The 18,954-nt window shown below is 34.6% G+C and overlaps 1 protein-coding gene across 2 annotated transcripts in view; it reads left to right on the forward strand.

The window, feature by feature from the left end:
• ARSJ (arylsulfatase family member J) overlaps nt 1-18,954 on the forward strand; it is a 68,119-nt gene that overhangs the window by 37,537 nt on the left and 11,628 nt on the right. The window contains exon 2 of one of the 2 annotated variants that reach the window (XM_045514990.2): nt 1,068-1,123. The exons of the other annotated variant lie outside the window; for it this stretch is intronic. Coding sequence (XP_045370946.1) covers nt 1,086-1,123 — 38 coding nt within the window. The 5' untranslated portion in view covers nt 1,068-1,085. The remainder of the gene's footprint in view (nt 1-1,067; nt 1,124-18,954) is intronic. 2 annotated transcript variants of the gene reach the window in all.

Below are 18,954 nucleotides of genomic sequence, written 5' to 3' on the forward strand. Positions count from 1 at the left end.
TGTGATTGGGCTTTATTTATAGAATGTGGATCCCAAAGCTGCTTAGTAAATTAATTTGAGCTGAATGACATGAGAAGTGAGAAGAGGGGGTGAACATGTGAATTCAGAAGCTACTACCATTGATTGAGTAGGTCTTCAGGGCCCCCCCAGGATTTGATCCTTCTTTGCCTTTATTGCACACTACTCATCCGTTATTTTCCAGTTAACCTTGACTGTTCCTGTGCTCTTCAAATTCAGCACATTTACCTAACAAGATTCCTTGTAGCCAGTCTTCCTCCTTCACTGTCTCAACAGTTGAATTGTATTTCAAAGAAGTCAGGTCCTTGACACTTTCTCTAACCCGCTCCCACCATCATCCCTACAACTCCACGTTCTAGAAGCATGACTTCTTATATATTTCTTAACTCTAAAACCTCTAATTTCTGATTTGTAATACTTATAATATCTTTCTCAGAGTTCTGCTATAGTAGATAATGAATGAAAAGATTTTGAGCATTCTTGTTTTTGAATTGCTGCAGTTTTAAGTTGGTAAAATTAATTTAACATTTTGCTTGCTTATAATAATTTATGTACATGAGTTATTGCTTCATCTATATTATAATTTAATTAAAAGTAGAAATTATATATTATTTTTGTTTCCACCACAGAGTTTTGTGTGCTGCTTTACACATTAGGACTTTAAGTCATGTTTTTAATTTGAATTAAGTGACATTTTATAATTTTTAACAGTACATCTGTCTTGAATTGTGATCATTTGGGGGCTTCTGGGCAACACACCAATATCAGATACTTTATTTTGTTGTAAGTTATTTGAGGGCAGATAGGCCGTGCTTTCCCATCTTTTAAACTCCTGGAAGATTTTCTTCCATATGGTAGGAACCAAATAAATATTTGATGAACCAAAACATGAACACAGAAGAAGCAACTCTTGTATCATATAAGATGTTCTGAGATGCCAAAGAACTACATGTTGGCTTGCTTTTTTATGTAACTGAAAAGTGGTTTTTTTGTTTGTTTTACAACTTTCAAAATCCTTAGAAACGCTCACTAGTGCATCTTGCTTTCAGAATGTCGGGAGTGTTCCTATGTTGCTGTGTACATCACGTTTACATCTGGAAAGGAGGTATTCATTCTTTTTGGAAATACTTATCAGCTTCTACAATGTTCCTGGCTCTGTGAAGAGTGCAAAAGTTCCAATGTAGAATGAAATGGAAAGATCTATTTGTTCTTTGTTAATAAACCTTCAAAGGCTAATCAGCTGGAAGGCTGTCTCCTTTTTCTCTGAAACCTGGAGGTTTACTTCAGGAGGGCCTTGTAGAAACTAGAAAAGAAAAAGGAAGTCAGTTGTGTAGGGGCCCCTAAGAATCTTACTCCAAAAGTAATCTGCTTTAAATATACATGCCCAAATTCAAGAAGTATGTATGCAAACTGTCAAAATATTTGGATTTAACATGAAAAATGTTTTTCTCTTATTTTAAATTTGTAATCCATTTTGAATTTACTCTTTAATATAACTTTTTCTTAGAGCCAATTCTAGGCCAAGTTTTAAACCAGATAAAAATCCATCTTTGGTAACTCCTTTTCCTTTTCTAGGTCCCCTGTCTTTATCCCCACTTTCTAGGCATTCAGGATTATCCTGTTGCTTAATCCAGCAAGACCTGATTTACACTAAGGTTTTAGTGTCCTTTCGATGCGTTAATGTTCTTGTGTTCACAGACTTCAATGCAATATAACCAAAAGTGGGGATGTGAGTATACATATGAATAGAAGATGTTAAAAACACACTAATATTTCATTTGAAATAACCAAATACTTATTACATTCTTAGAGGTTTTTTGAAAATTTAATTTTGCTTCATTATTATTCTGCTTTTATGAACTGCAAAACAAAAATGGTTTGGTATTTGAGCTATAAAAAAAATGTCTTTACCTCTATGATTAATGACAGTGCCCTTCTAATTATTTTGAGATTAAAAAAGCCTACAGTGAATCTGATTATGTTTCTAAAGTAATATGTATTAGTTTTTTTAAAATAACTAATTCTGTGGTTAGATTATTTCAGAGTAGTATAAAAAGTAGTAACCAAGTTAGTTTTTTAATTGGTACATTATTTTTAATTCTAGCTGTTAAAATTTTATCTTCTTTATATAGTAACATTCTCTAAACAATTCTCTATGTCTAGTGAAAAAATATTTTTCTGTATTTATAGGTTATAGTGAGGAAGATTATATTATTGTCTTTATTTTTTGCAGGGGTTAAAGACACTATAATTGTTTATATTCCTTGCTTGATTTTAAGTGTATAAATCCCATAAAGCATCCTGCCCAACTTCTCATAAACTGTGACTAGTCAAAAAGTATCCGTTGTTAGCAATGTGTCTGTTTTTCAAGGTAACTTTCCTCATTTATAATAGTTAACTTTATTCCCTTCTTCACTCTGCCACGCCCCTATATTAAAACACTCATGCTACATACTATTTCAGTCATAGTATGCACCAGGTGCTTTGCAGTGCAGCAAAAATACAGTGATGAAGAAGTTAGAAAAGGCCCTTGCCTCCGTGGAACTTATATTCTAGTTCCAGTGAGCAGCAAATAGAGAACAAATAGCCCAGTGAGTAAGATAACTTCAGATCATGCTGGACAGGAAATATACAGGTTGAGGTGATGGAGAATAATACTATCTAACATTCAGCCTTCACTCATGCATGCATTCGTTCCATTTATTTATTTGTTAAGTAGCTACTATATACGCCAGAAACTACAGACTCGAGCCCCTGTGTGTGAAGTGCTTAAAGCAGCTACCTAATGAAAGTTGTAGATGTGTTTCCAGAATGTTCTTCAGTTTCTTGTTTTTTTGCTGACCAAACCCAGTTGCTCTTTGGAATACATCTGCCTACCGTGGTCTACATGCAAATGTCCTCTTTTTAAAAGGGTAGCAGATACGTTCTCTTTCTTTTAAATACCATCTGATCCATGAACATATAAGTAGACAAAATTCATTCGTTTACTCATTCACTCATTTATTCATAGCCTTTATTTCAATGTGCTTGTAGGAAGTAGAAAACCAGAACTCAGACTCTACCCTCCAGTTAATTATAAACCATGTGACATCATCTTTCTATCTACCCAGCCAGAATTAGAAGGCCCAAAGAATTTTCTGTCTTGCATATATTTCTATATATGTCTTGTCCTCCTTACTTAGCTCTTTATTTCTCAGGTATCTTGGCATTCTTCATGATATCAAAAGTTGCATCTTACCCACAGAAATTGCTCATCTTTATTACATGAATGAGGAAAAGATCAGACTAAGTCAGAGCTGTTACCTATATGATCACTATATTTTTTCTAGGTTAGAGCGTCATATTTGGAATTTATTTACACTGTGAATTATGGTGAGGAGATAGTGGGCAGCACGTTTCCTAATGATTGGTTTTGTGTGATATTTCATTCCCTCAGTTGGTATCCTTAATTACATAAGTTTAGAAAGAATGTTCAAAATTCATTTTAAGTTTTCAGAGATACTGACTTTCAGAAGGAAAATAATATAAAATCCAGACACTCTAAGCTGTTATTTTAGGGGAAGTTTGAGAATCATGTTGTACACTTAGGATAAATGGGAGAGTAGAGAAAAGACTGAACAAGTTGTCAGAAAAAGGACAGAGAGGATTGCTGAGTCTGGTTTGCACTGAAAAACTGGTTTTGTTTGCTCTTACTTTCTTGGATCAATTCCTATTCCAGTATAGTAAGATAAACTCCAGGGTTTAGAATATACAATTTTAAATTGTTTATTGTTTTGAATCACTTATGTGTTCTGAGGAGGGAAGTAAATAAAAAGTTTGCTTTGGGCCTTGTTAAGTATGAGGCACAGATTAGATGTTAGAGTGGAGTTGTCAAGCAAGCAATTAAATATAAGAAACTGGGGTTTGGAAGAGAGATTATGTATCTGTAGATGTAAGTGAAAGGCATTTAAAAGCCATGATACTATATGGGATCCAAAGTTGAACCCAAGCACTCCACAGTTCAGAGGTCTAGTGGATGAGGGGTGTCAAAAGGATACTGAAAAGAAGCAGCCAGTGAAGTGGGAGGAAACCCAAGAGAGAGTGTTCTAAAAGCCAAGTGAAGAAAGTGGGTAAAGGAGAATCAAATGATCTACTTTGCCAATAGCTAATACTCACAGATCAAGTGAGAGGAGGACTGAGTATTGACCATTGGCTTTAAAAACGTGGAGGTCAGTGGTGATCTTTTAGTGGAGTGGTGGGTAGAAAAACCTATTAGAAATATGTTCAAAAGAAAGTGGGAGAAAACTAGGTGGAGGCAAGTGTCAACAAACATTTCAAGGGGTTTTGATGTAAAAGTGGCTAAGTGAAAAAATAGGGCAGTACCTAGAAAGGAAAGTAGAATCAAGAAAAGCTGTTTTGTAAGATGGAATAAATAATAGCAACATCACGTAAGCTGATGGAAATGGTTCCACAGAGAGGAAGAATTTGCTGTTGCTGAAGACAGTGTGACAGAATTGCTGGAGAGATGTTCATGAGTAGGCAAGAGAGGATGAGATCTAGTGTGCAAGGTGGGAGGTTGGCCTTAGCTTTGAACACTCAAAGGAAGGCAGAGTGTATGAGCTCAGAGGCAAGGGTAGTAGGTTGGCATGATTCTGTTTCCTTCATGAAATAAGAAGTAACTTAATGAGCTGAGAGTGAGGATGAGGGAATAACTGTTAAGAGAGTTGAGGGGAAAAGTATGGCATGTAAAGTTAATCTAGGAAAATGAGAGAGGTGATGAACAGGGAGAATAAAGTAGGACCGATGGTCAGCACTAAGGGCCCACTTGAGATTAATGATCATGACTTTAAAGTGAGACTAGTACACGTCATTGTAGGTTTGTTTTGTTTTGTTTTTTCTGGGAATGGCTTAGACAGAGAGTTGGATTTAGGTAGAATTAAGATTTCACCAGAAGTGTGATAGTTAGAAGGAAGGAAAGAGAGTTGCACACATGTGCAAGGAGGTAATTACAATGAAGGCACATGGGATTTAAACTAGGCAGTGGGTACAAGGATAGTGACAAGGTAGTAGAATACATTGATTGTTAGTCTCAGGGGACACAGATTTTTTTTTTAAATTAAGGTACCAGAAGGAATGAGTCAAAGAAAAAAAAAAGGAGTCAGTGATCAAAGAATTAGGTGTTTGAAATTGTGATTACAGTGAGGTTTCCAAAAATGGTGATGATAAGATCTTCTAGGATGTGATCACAGGAGTTGGTAGCTGGGGAGACAAGATCATGGGAGGAGAGGATGTAAAGGAACCAAGTTTAAAGAGTTGGAGGATCATTCATGTAGATCTTGAAGTTGAGTTGAGTGTTTTACAATAAACAAAGAGCCAAAATCTTCAAAAACTGAAGAAGAAGAATGGTATGAAAAAATGACATACAGTATCTTCTATCGTCTGATAACATGAGATTCAAAGTTTGAGTTTATAGAGAGGAGAAAGAGAATTGTTTGGAAGTAGCAATGAAATGCAAGTAGGGTATTTACCCAATTTTCGGGCCTGGTGGTGTGGAAGAGAGACGAGCCATTGCTTGAGAGAGCTGGAGAGGCTGGAGTGTTGTCAGAAGAGAGCCGGTTTTCAGTGGCAACAAGAAGATAAAGATCATGTTCAAAAGTGTGAAAAAGAACTTTGCTTATGACTGCTCCAGAGGACACAGTGTGTTGGGGAGGAGTTGGAAATGGGAGTGAAAACGAGGAAGGAATATACAGATGCTTAGTGGTATCAGAGACTGAGATGTTTGGAGACCCAGGTTTTATCTGGGATGTGACTTAAATAGAAATAAAGAACCAAATGGAACTGGAGCTGAGCCACAGCGTGGTGGGGACCTGTCAGGATTGTAGGAGGGTTCTTACCAATGGTCTGCAGAGCTGAGAATATACTATCGGAAAACAAGTGTATTTGGCAAATGAGACTGTAGTTTTGATGTTCTAAGTGGAAAGGTAGAATGTGAGTAAGAACAGAATCTTAACTTTTGTTAGAAAATTCGCTTTGGCTCATTTACAAATTGATGATATTCTGTAGAAACAGAATAGCACAATTGGCCTCCTTCTCTATGCTTCCTTGCTTTGGTTATCTCATTAATTGCTTTTGCCTCCTCTTTTCACTTAATCTTGGATCACTGTAGGTCCAAGAGGAGAGTAAAGTTATTAATGAACAGGAAAAATTCACACTTATTACTTATCCTCTTGCTCAAAAACTTGAATTTGGGCCAAAGCAAAGGAAGCTGAGCTATTGACAGTCTTCAGTTTTATGGATATTTATTTATACTTCTACTGGCTACAGTTAGTAGACTCAGAAACATGTGTGGACCATATTGGAAAATCACACTGAAAAGCAGTCCTTAATTGCTAATACTTAATTGAGTGATATTTGACTTTTAAGTTTTCATGATTCAGAGTGTGATATTTGAGTTTTCAGCCACCACATTTAAAATGCACCTTTTTCTTAGAAAAAGAATAAGTACATAGACCAGGTAAATTGTTTATTAATCTAAAATATAAATTTTCATATGGTATAGAATGCTATTGTGTTGGCATAACTGCTGCATTTATTCTCTGCTTGAATGGAAACCAAATTATAAGCAGAAACTGGTTAGTGAGCCTAGACCTGGTGGACAGGCTAATGATTCTAATGTTTTATGGCTTCCAAAATTGATTTTTGTTTATTGCAAACAACTTAGAATTAAAAAATTAGCAGGTACCCCCAACATATGTGTATATATTTATTTAATCATACATTAAATATATAAATAATATTTAATATGCATTATAAGAAATAATATACCCAAAACCAGAAATTTAATAAAAATTTAAAAATATATACAGTGTTTCTAATATTTTCTTTCTGCCTTCTACCTGCTCTGAGGTGGAGACATCTGGTTTAGAGACCCCTAACCAGGTCCTTGCATCTTTGCTATAGACATAAACTTGTCACAGTAACTAGGCAGATAGAGTTGAATAGCCGAGGCACCCAAATGACAGAGCAGTCTCGGAGACACAAAAATAGACTGCCCCTTTGACTTCTTTTTCTGGGTCACTTGCAGATTATTGGTCCTCATTCTGAGTTACACATTCCTTTTTATATAGGTGCTAATGTCATTGGTAATTAACAGTGGATGTCTCCGCCAAGCGACTTCGATACATACTAAAATTCTCCCCTAATCTGGTTAATTTTGTAGTCTAATTCTTTCCTCTGAGTTTGTGAGGATACTGTTCTCACGCACCACTTTGCAGCATCCCACACTGCTGCATTGTGTGCAGTGAAGCTAGTCCTCAGTCTGTAGAACTTCCTCTGATTGACCAGACATTGTCAAAAGTGAGGTCTATGACGTTGGCTTCTAGTGTTCCCTCCCTTATAGCTGCGCTCCCCTGCCCCACTGTGTAGTGCCCTCTTGGTATACCTGATTGCCTAGTCCTGCCCTTTATGGACAGCACCTGAGTTCCATGCCCATCTCTCCTACATCCAATATTTTGAAATTTTATGCCTCCCCATTCCTTACTAGAGGAACTTTTTCTTGCTATAACTTGAAAGCTAGAAGAACTTGAAAACTTTAAAATTCTATTTGCAAAGTTGTATCAGCAGACACTCCAGTTAGCTGGTTTTTCCTATCCTTTTACCACATGAAACCCTTTCCTATATCCTCAACCCTGGCTTTGCCTGCCATATTGAGCTACTTAGAATTCCACCATTGTGCCTGTTCACATCATTTAGTCTCTGCTTGAAAGTTTTTTCCTACCCTCTTCACCTTTCTATTCTGATATTCAAATCTCATCTTAAATATTTCCCTAGAGAATATTTCTTTGAACTTTCTTGAAATGTGAACATTTGAGTTTCCATATCACACTGTCATCACCCCTCTTTAAGCACTTAACATACGGAATTTAAATTTACCTTATCTTTTATTATTTGGCTATAAACTCCTTGAGATAAGCTACTCTATCTTGTTCACCTTTGTTTAAGCAGCACCTTCATTAAGGAGAGAGGGAGGGAGGGGAAGAGACTGGAAGGGAAGGAGAAAGTTAATTATAAAACTGAGGAAAACTAAAGAGCGCTGTGTCTTCCATCTTTAAACAGACAAGTAAATATTTGCTGGAAATCTTTCATAATATGAAACATAGGGACATAAATTTGAAGCTTTATAGTTATAACATAAAATAAAAACAAATTATCTTTGTTCCAAGCTATTTGTCTCAATCTTCCTGCCTAATTTACATCTTATGGTGCTTTTAGAATTTTATGCCACTTTGATATGCAAATTTCAAACACATACATTGCTCTGGGAATGTATTTCATATTTTATTGATTATAAGATGCCGTTAATAGTCAAGAACCCAATGTATTAAATACAATTATATTAAATATGCAAGTTAATTTTAAAATTCTAAAAAATTTTGGAATTGTTAAGCTATGAAAAATGTGCATTTTAAAATTGAGGATTATGGTACTATTACTAACAGTAAAATCTAACAGTTATTGACTGCTTACAAAAAGCCAAGTACTTTACATAAGTTATAATACTTAATTTTCAAAACAACCCTAGTAAATTCTATAACTAGAAACTAAATGCACAGCATTCCCATTGCTAATAAGCCCTGGAAGTAAAATTTGACTCTAGACAGTCTTACTCTAGAGAAATACAGTCCAATAGAACTTTCATTCAATGATATAAATATTCTCTATCTGTGTTACCCAGTATGGTAGCTACTAGCCACATGTGGCTATTGAAAACTTGGAATGTGGCTAAAATATCTGAGAAACTGACTTTTAATCTAGTTTAGTTACTTTTAATATAAATAGATGCAGAGAAAGAGAGAAGTTTATTTTAAGGAATTGACTCACACAGTTGTGGAGATTGGCAAATCCAAAATCTACAAGGTAGGCCAGCAGGCTGTGGTGCCTGCAGTTCAAGTCAGAAGGCAGAATACTGGAAAATTTCCCTTCTTCAGAGGACATCAGTCTTCTTTTTTTTATTAAGGCCTTCAGCTGATTGGAATATGCCTACCCACATTATGGAGGACAATCTGGTTCACTTAGTCTGCTGATTTAAATGTTAATCTCATTTTAAAAATATTTTCATGGAAACATCTAGAGTATTATACCAAATATCAGGGTACCATGGCCTAGCCAAGTTGACATAAAAGTTAATCATTACATGGTTCACTCAACATTTTAGTATGTAGTACATAAACTGCATTGTTCCTTGGAGTACACTAGAAAGGAATTTGGTACTCCATTGGAATGGCTTTCATAAAATCAAACAAAACTGACATGGTTAATAAATTACCAGATAGAACATTCTAACTTAATGTTACATTGTTCCATAATATTCTAAAATTCTTTGATGCTATCTAATTATCAACTACTACTTCCTTATTTTCTATAGTATATGAGTAAAAGTATGAAAACCACTTTAAATGTTATCATTTCCCCATAGTGAAAATATAACAGTGGTTGATGGGAGTTGACTTTACCATTCCTTCCATCAAACACCTACAGAACTGTCTAATATATTTGGGGGAAAAAAAGCATAACCTAGAGCTGATGGGATTATGTTACATATGCCATAATTAAACATGGAACAACAGCTAATCATAAAAGAATAATTAGAATATTTGTAATAATCCTACTGTTTACATTTCAAACATGAAAATTGAGTGTTAAATTGTACTTCTTCACTGATTACAAACTCAGTAATTGGAACTATGTAAAATTGAGTAACAGTGTTTGATTTTCCTCACAAACTATAATGTTAATATGGCCCTTTTTCACATTTAAATGAGGAAGGTGGATCACAGGGAAGAAAACATCGGTCCTGTTCATGTGCAAGCATAATGGTTGTCATTTGGTTTTTTCTTAGAACTCTTTGAGAATTCATTGATATTTGTCTATTTGTTTAGACTCATCATCCACCTGAAGTTTTCACCAATGCAGCCCATTCCTGGTTGTTGTCCACCAGGCTATCTGTTTGTGGCTGTTTTGAAAGATGAAATTTTATGTTGCATTTGGTTTAGAAACTGCTGTGCGCAGCCTTTATTTTAGTACTTTGCAAAATGGAAAGCTGGACTCAAAGTGACTGCAGCTTTCTGACTATAAGAAGAAAAGCTATACCATGTGGTGGGTTTAATTAACACAAAGCTGGTGAAATTATTCCTAGAATGATGGGTTAATAATCACTTAGCTGGTGGCTTGGAATACAGCCTGGATGAGCAAGCCTGTGTAATCAGCTTTGTGGTTAACCTATCTTGTTGGTTAAAAGTTACATTCCTGGTAGATCAAACAAATTTTGTAGTTTCAGGTGAATAACTCTGAGAACCTCTTGCCCCTTCTCAATAAACATTAAATAGAGGGACAGTCATTCAAGATAATAAGAAAAAGTGTAGGTAAACTAAAAGAATCTTCCCTAAATCCTTTGCACACACCTCCCAACCCCCCAGGTCTCCTAACAGCCTGATTCTTTGTGCTCTTCCTTCTGTTACTGGAATGAGTAATTCTCAGCACCATTTATGGAAGTTTGCAAAGCACTTGTGTCAACAGGATTCTTTTCTCTCAAGGCTTGTCATCAAATACCATGGTTTTCTATAGTTTCTTTTCATTTTAAACAAAGATGACTCAAAGTTTAAAGCTTATAATTTTTCTTTCTATACTCTGGTTTCCCAGCAGTTTCACAGTTATGGTCATTTAAAAACTATGTCAGTACATCTATTTCAGAGAATTTTAAACAATATTCTGCTCTCTCTCTTTGATTTATCAAATTCAGCTCCATACAATGGTCCACACAGTCCAGCCATCCCATTTTGTGCAGTAAACCCAAGATGTCATTATTGGTACCATTGCTTGTCGATGGCCCAGATTAAATTGTTCAAGAATGTAAATGTGACATTTGCGGTTATCCTAGACCTCAGGGGTATTTAAAAAAAAATTTAAACTTCATTCTTATTCTAAAATGTGATCATGTACATTAAGTACTTACCAGACTGACTTTCTCATCGTCGACCTTCAAAACAGGCCATGGTCATAACTCATGTCCCAACATGGACTTACATTTGATGTGGACTTCTATGCTAAGTCTGTGCCACTTTTTAGTTAGCCTCTGAAGAAACTTATAGGCCTCTGGATTCTTTATGATTTTTCTCCTTAAACAAAGTTTTCATTTTGGGAGAATTCAGTCTAGCTTTCAGCTTTCAATTGCTGGTAAGTTCCTAACTCATAGAATGTTAGAACTGAAAGACCCTAGAGACTCCCTAATGCCAGACTCCCTATTTTATATAAAAAGTTTTACAGTTTTTTTGGAAGGGTTTTCCTGATGTTGTCTAGTATATTTCTTTATGTGTATCACCAATGCTTAGTGTAACCTGTTTCTGCAAATGTATCAATAGGCTACACTGCACAGGGATTTTGAGAACTGATCCTGGATAATTTTTATGTTTGCTACCTTGTTTTATGAATGTATACTTTAAGTATGCTCACCTGTACCTAGTAACTACTGAACATTTTTATAGAGAATATTTTATGAGATTTGAACATTCATGTAAACATGAACATTCTGTGGAAGCCTTTTCATTCATACTGAAACTGCCCTCTTATAAGAGCTAGAGAATAATTATGATCTTTAGCAAAGTAGTAGTATTGATTTTTATAACTAACTCTCAGAAGCTAGCTGTTGGCTTTGTATGAGGGAGTACCAAGTTACTTTCACTTTTATTAAAATACAAAGGGGTATATAGAACAAAGTGTTCAGTACACAGAAGAAAGTGCCTCCTTTCCTTAGAACAGCATGTTTCTAGTTCCTACTAGAAATCTTTAATAAAACATGACAATACTCACTTTACAGAGCAAGATTCCTGTTAGATGCAAAACTATTTCAATACCCACCTCTTTGAGAGGGATCTACAGGACTCCGTCTTACCCCACCTTACTTAATAATGATTACTAAACTTGTATAATATTTAATTCTTTATAAAGGGCCCTTATACATATTATCTTATTTAACTTTCACAACAACCTGAAGAGAAAGGCAAGTGTAATGACTATGACCATATTAAGTGAAGTCAGATGTCCCTTGGAGCAGACATTTAGTTACCCATGATCCATAGTCAGGGCTGGCCAAGGACACTCCTGTCATTTCTTTGCCTTTCTCGGGTTGTCTCCTGCATTTGCCCATCTTCTAGCTTCCTCCCCTGGTCACACTGAGCTATGAACCTCTGCCCTCTCTTTTCTCTGCAAGATTCTTAATGCTTTCCTGAAGCATTACTAACTTTCCTGAAAACATGGGGTCATGTTGTATAGCAATAGGTTTCTGCCATCTTTCTGGCTCTCCACCTCACAAACTACACCTTCCCAAAGCCCACAGACGTCAGACATGCCTTGACCCTCATACAAGAAGGGTAAGTGTTGGACCCAAATGATAGAGCATGACCTGAAAGTTTGTTCTGAAGACAGAATCAGGGCTCCACTTGTTACTTTAACAATATCAACAATAATCATTTGTTTAGCATATTATAGTTCATAGAGACATTTTATTTATGTTAACTCATTTTAATATTTTTAATAATCCCCTCAGGTAAGTATTATTGTTCCATTTTAAAGAAGCAGATGTGGATATTGGAGAATTAACTTAACTAAGGCAGTGCCTATTTGTTATCACTTGACTTTACCCTTTCCTTTGAGATTTCATTTACCTAAAATTGATTTAATCTCCTAACCCACACCTTGTGGGAAGTCCAGTAGTACCCCAAGGATTTCTGTTAATTACTAAAGTTCAGAGTCTCATGGTCACCTCTTCCTACAGCTGAGTCCTTGATCGCATCTAAATCTCTTCTTCTTGCCTGGACATTATACCACTTAGCTTCAGTGCAACCCAGACACGAAAAATAGTCAGTTAGTCAGTTATTTATTTGTTTGTTTGTTTGTTTGTTTGTTTTACTTCTCATAAAAACCAAAGCCAGCTACTCCAAAAATTGAAGGAAGCAATATAGAAATTTTTTACCACTGACATGAAAATCCATACTACCCAGACAATCCATACTATTTTGACTTTCAATAGTAACTTTTTCATTTTGCTAGAGAGTTAATAATGTATTCAGTATTGGAATTTTTACTCCTAATCTCATGTTCTTTTTTCCACAAAATACTATTTCATAGAATTAGTTGTTATTTCAGTTTGATAATGATCGATATCTATTCAGAAAATTTTAATCATACAATAATTCAGAGAATATTAAGACATCAGTGTTTCTCAAAACTTTTTGGCCTCAGGGCCCTTTTGCACTCTCAAAAATCATAAAGGACCCCAAGGAGCTTTTGCTTATATGAGTTAAAATTATTGTTTTTGACCATAAAAGAAATCAAAACTGAGTATTTCTTTAAATATTTATTTATTTATTCATTTAAAAATAATAACAAACCAATTACATGTTAACATAAATAAGGTATTTTTATGACTATAACTATATTTAAAATAGTAGTGAGCAGGGTAGCATTATTTTTCATTTTTCTAATGTCTTTAATGGCTAGCTTAATAGAAGATAATTGAGTTTTCATTGTTGTTGTATTTGAAGTATGTGATGAAAATTCAGCTTCATAGAGGTATATAAATGGAAAAGCAAGATGTATTTGAGTCATGTTTTCAGATATATGTGAATATTCTTTTTGATTACTACACCAAAATTTGACAATGGTAGTTATTTAGAGATTCTTACTCATTATTAGGTGAGACTAGACAACAACTAAAGGTTGGGAAATGTGTTAACCCCATTGAACTCTGTTTTTTTCTATTGTGTTTCTAAATGCTGGACACCATTCTAAGCACTTCACATATATTAGCTCATTTAATCCTCATAATAACTCAAGGAGACAGATGCTAATATTAACCTCATTTTGAGGTTACTGGGACAACTGAGTAACGGAGACATAAAAATGGAAATGAGGAAAATGAGGAAACTTATGCATAGAGATTCTCAGAATGAATTTACCATTTTAGTCCTCTATTGTTTTACAGAATAGTAAATTCAAAATAAAATAAACCTAATGACAAGGACAAGTAATAGAATTGCAAAGTTATTGATAAGCACATGACATATTGAACACTAATAATTTACTGGTAAATTACAAAGGGAGATCATATAGTCCTCCTTTAGTAGGCTAAAATCATTTATTATTCCCTTAGTATGCCTCCAATTATATTTTCATGAATGATCTAGTTTTGTTAACTTGTTTCTAATATTTTATTCTGCATATGACATCTAAGATCTACATTAACACAGCTTCTGAATATAATTTTTAGCTAATCAATACATGTTTGCATCACTTTTCCATATATTACTATAAAAATACCATTAAGCTAATTTTGAGAATCTGTGTTCTGGATCATAGTAGAAATGCAGCTAAAGCAACATTTAACAGCTTTTCAGGATTGCAAAAATTCAGAGAGTGGCAGTCTTGGACTTTACAACACAGATTTTTAGAGTTGGCAGGCATGGCTTAATAGGACACACGATTCCTCCTCTTGGTACAGGAAAGTGGGCCATGGGCAGTAAGAGAAGCAGCAGCTTCAAGAACAGTTTTTATTGCAGTGAATCTTAATGGTACTTTCTGGGAGCTTTCCACAATACAGTCAGCTGGGGAACCTATGATCACTAATGAGTGTGCTTTCCCAGGGTCATAGATGTAGTATCTGTGTGATATTTTGGAAACCTATCTGTTATGGTATGAGTAAAGAATAAGAAACAAATTGGATGGAATATACCAGCTGAGATTTATTTATCAAATCTTTCCTCTGGTAGACAATATAAGCATTACTTAATAATATTAAAGCACATCAAAGAAAATTTGGGGGAACAAGTTTATCCTCACTTCTGAAATATATAAAGATGCATGTATTAATACTGGAAGGTATGACTCAGGCAACAAAGAGGTCAGTTGGTTTTTGTTTATAAGTCATTACGATTCAGCATGCCATAAATATTCCTATAGTTTCAGCATCTATCCTTCATTTTACAAACTATCTTCATTTAGAACATTTATTTTGTAAAATAGAGCTGAGTAATTGGCAAGGAACATGAGTCTCCCTGTAGATCAATGTGCATTATTTCTTTGCATTGCTCCATAGACATTTAAAGGAACTGACACATTCGTCAAGTTAAAGGGGAAAGAAGCAACTGCATGGGATAAACTTCGGTTTGGCAGTGGGGAATTCCAATCTGGCTATCAGGAAGAGAGACAGTGGGCAGGATACTAGTTCCCTATTCCCAAGTGATGGCATCATGTTTTGCTTTGGTTTGGTTTTGGTTTCATCACTTGCACACAACAAAGCAGTAGGAGGAGTTGAAGAGATGGTGGAGAAAAAGGGCACAGAAGAGAGAAGATGCAGTAACAAATAGTTATAACTAGCATTTGTATAAAATTTTACAATTTACTATATGTTTTCTATATTTTATTTCACGTAATTCTGACCAAAAAAAGAAAAAGAGTCTATGGAGGGATCTTCGGGGCTTATATATTTTTCATATGTTCAGCTTTTAAAATGATTATCACTATGGAAATTTTTTTGAAATATTATTTCAAACATACTAAAACTTCTTAAGAATAATTTAGCAAATATTCTGGATATTTTTCTACACAAAGAAGAAACTTGAACGAAAAGTATTATTACATAAAATGAAGGCAGCTGCAACCATGCTGTTGTACATGTGGGTAGAAGAAAGATGATCTACAATAATGATTAGGGCAAGGGCTTCATTTAAATTTGCTAAATTTCTTTCATTTAACTACTTATAAAGTTCAGCACCTCAGAATGTAAAACATCAATTCCACATTCTTATCTGCCAGCATTGATTGCTTATTAATACTGCCATTTTAATAATAAATCCTAAGCTATTTAAAATAGTTCAATATCTGTATTGAGGACAGAATCAATAGTCATCACTGCTGGAATTTAGAAAAGACACCAATAGAAGGACAAAGTCACAGATAGATTCAAAGTCTGTGAATTTATCTTTTAGGAAAGAAATGATTTAATACATGTCGGTTGGTTCCTATGTTCTATTTTGAAACAATGCCTACATGAAAATGCATGGCTCTAGCCCTGAGAATTTAGTCATACCAATTAATACAATTTTTACTCAATAATTCCCTTTATCTTTAGTTGAAACTGCTTTATAACATAGAATTATAAACTTCCTTTACAAATAATGCTAATTAACTGAAAGTTTAGTAAACTCAACTGCCCTGAGGAATAAGGAAGTAGATTCTTTCCTAAACTTTCCCTAAAACGTAAAAATTATTCTCTGCTTTTGATACTTGTATATAACAACATGTTCTGTAGAGTTATTTATTATAAATTCTCTCTATCCTTTGTGTTCCCCCACAATACAGTGCCTGGAATATTGTAGGTTCTTAATAAATGTAGTTTTTATTAAATTGAATTTGTGAAATTTTCTGGAGACTGCCATCGTTTTCTCTACTAAGCCGTCTTGAGTTTCAATTTGTTTTCACATGGCTTGCAGCTTTGGTGCTGATGCCTTCCACTTGAGTTTGATGTGAAGTACTTTCACCTATGTGCGGCTAATTTCAGGGGCAAGGATACTCAGTTATTTGAGAAATAATTCCTAACTGTGGCTAGGAGGAGGTAATCCTATTCAAGAATGCAAGAATGTTATCACTTTTTGTCAGGCTAATTTCTAGAGAAGACGCTTGGAGAATAGAAATGTCAAGCTCTTCCTAACTTTTCTTTCTTCAAAGAACTACAAACAAAATGTTGGACTTTTCTAACATTTGGAAATACTGCAGTGCTGTATCTAAGGGAATTAACTAAATGATGGACTGACACACATAGAGGAAAGTGAATAGACCATACTTTCAAAAAGTTGAAAGGATTTTTTCCTGAAATAATCTAAATCTTACAAGAAGAATTTTAACTAATAACAATAGAATATTAACTAAGGATATTTTCCCTAACACATCCCGTCTCTAGGGCAAAGTTGGTAACATGAAATGTGGTTTAATAGCTACTCTCTGTTCTACACATCTAAGCACATTTTCTGTTTAGAATAGAGGAAATAAATCAAACATTTTTTAAAAATTGATTTAATAATACTCTGTGGTAAGAACAGCAAGAAAAATAGAAATTTTATTTTGACAGTATGAGTACACTTTGCTTTATGGAATAAATATGTGCTGGAAAAAGTCTCTCTGTAAGTTAAATTTTAAATTCACCTCTGGAGTTCCCTACTGAATTTTAATCTTTAAATAATTTTACAGACAAGGAATCCATTAATTATAGAAGTGAATGTTCATTTAGATAAATGTTTAGTAGTCTTTAATTTGTGTATTAAACTTTAATTTTTTTAAATAATGGAGTGTAGAAAGTATGGATCTTCAAAAGAAATAATTCCAAAAGAGAACATAGGAAAAAGGTGCCAGGGAGAAGTCCCTCTAGATAGGGTCTAAACTTATTTTTTTGATGGAAACTACCAAGAATTCACACACACTATAGATGAGATTATAAAGAAAGTTTTCAGGAAGAAACCACTTAACATGTGATTTGCAGCCATGTTTCTAAGGAGACCAGGAAAACTGTTATCAGTGTTATCAGCAAAAGCTTTGATATTATAAATGTTAACACACTGTGGATGAGTAAGGCAATTGCAAGGACAAACAGCAGGCTCTAATGACCATTAAAGACCATTCAGAAGCAGGGATTTTTTTAGATTATGTGTCAAGTTATCCTTTTGCTTGTTCAGTGAATGTGGACATTTTCTCTGGGTTTTAGTGGATAATTACAGAATTCATTTAGCTTATTCCATCCCCTTTTTTCTGCTCTAAAGCTAATCTCCCAAGTAGATGTCCTTACTAGGAATAACATTCCTTGATGAGATGAATGAGTGTTTCCATTCAATTGGCATTTTGGTTTCTTTTTTCACTTTAAATTGCTAACTAATTGCCTTGGTAAAATTAGTCCCCATATTAATAATTAGTCTGAGTAGAATAAGCTAGTTATTTTGAAACTCATTCATCTAAATTTCATTTATATATAAATTATATAACAAAGTAAAGACTTCCTCTTCTCCCACGATTGTTATCCCCCTAGAAATAATCATGTCTGATTTGGTATATAACTTTACATTTTTTTATTTCTCTTTCTTTATTAGTGAATACATGCAATTCACATTCATTCATTCCCTTATTTAAAAAATATTTATTGATGTACTGTTATGAGCCATCTATTGTTTTAGGTGATGTGGATAGAACAGTGAATACCCTACCATCATGAAACTTACACATTTTTATTATAAAAGGTAATAATACAGTAAGATACTCTGCTATAGCCATATGTTTTTGCACTCAGCAACACATCATAAGCACTTCTCCACATCAGCACTGAGAGCCCTACCATATTCCTTTTTTCTCTTTTTCCACGTATAGTCTTGATGTAGTCTATGTTCACCATCTATACATTTTCATTTTCCAATCATGTTTCAACTTACAAAAATCTAGGCTTCTTCCCACACCATTGTACTAAAATATACTTTATCAGGTCACATGTGCTTGCACAAAATCCAGCTGATGCTGTTCAATTCTCACGTACTTTGGCTCCTTCGCAGTATGGGATGCAGTCAACTCTGCATAACTCCCCTCCATTACTCCAGTTCACACAGCAGCTGTTTTACTTCAGACTCTTTCACTGGTGCTCCTTGCTTTTCTTCTAAATGATGGCATTTCCTTGGCCCTCAGTCTCCATTCTGTTTTTAGATGGTCGTGTGCTCCTATGAATTCACGTACCATCTGTATGCTAATGAGTCTCAAATCTCTGTTATTTCATCCTGTACATCTCCAGATTGGACCCTTACTGGTGCCTCCAGCTAAATGCGAGCAGGATTCATTCCTGTCCCTCTTCCTGGATTTCTTAACTTAGTATAA

Source organism: Camelus bactrianus, chromosome 2, assembly GCF_048773025.1.
Source record: "Camelus bactrianus isolate YW-2024 breed Bactrian camel chromosome 2, ASM4877302v1, whole genome shotgun sequence".
Classification (NCBI taxonomy): domain Eukaryota; kingdom Metazoa; phylum Chordata; class Mammalia; order Artiodactyla; family Camelidae; genus Camelus; species Camelus bactrianus.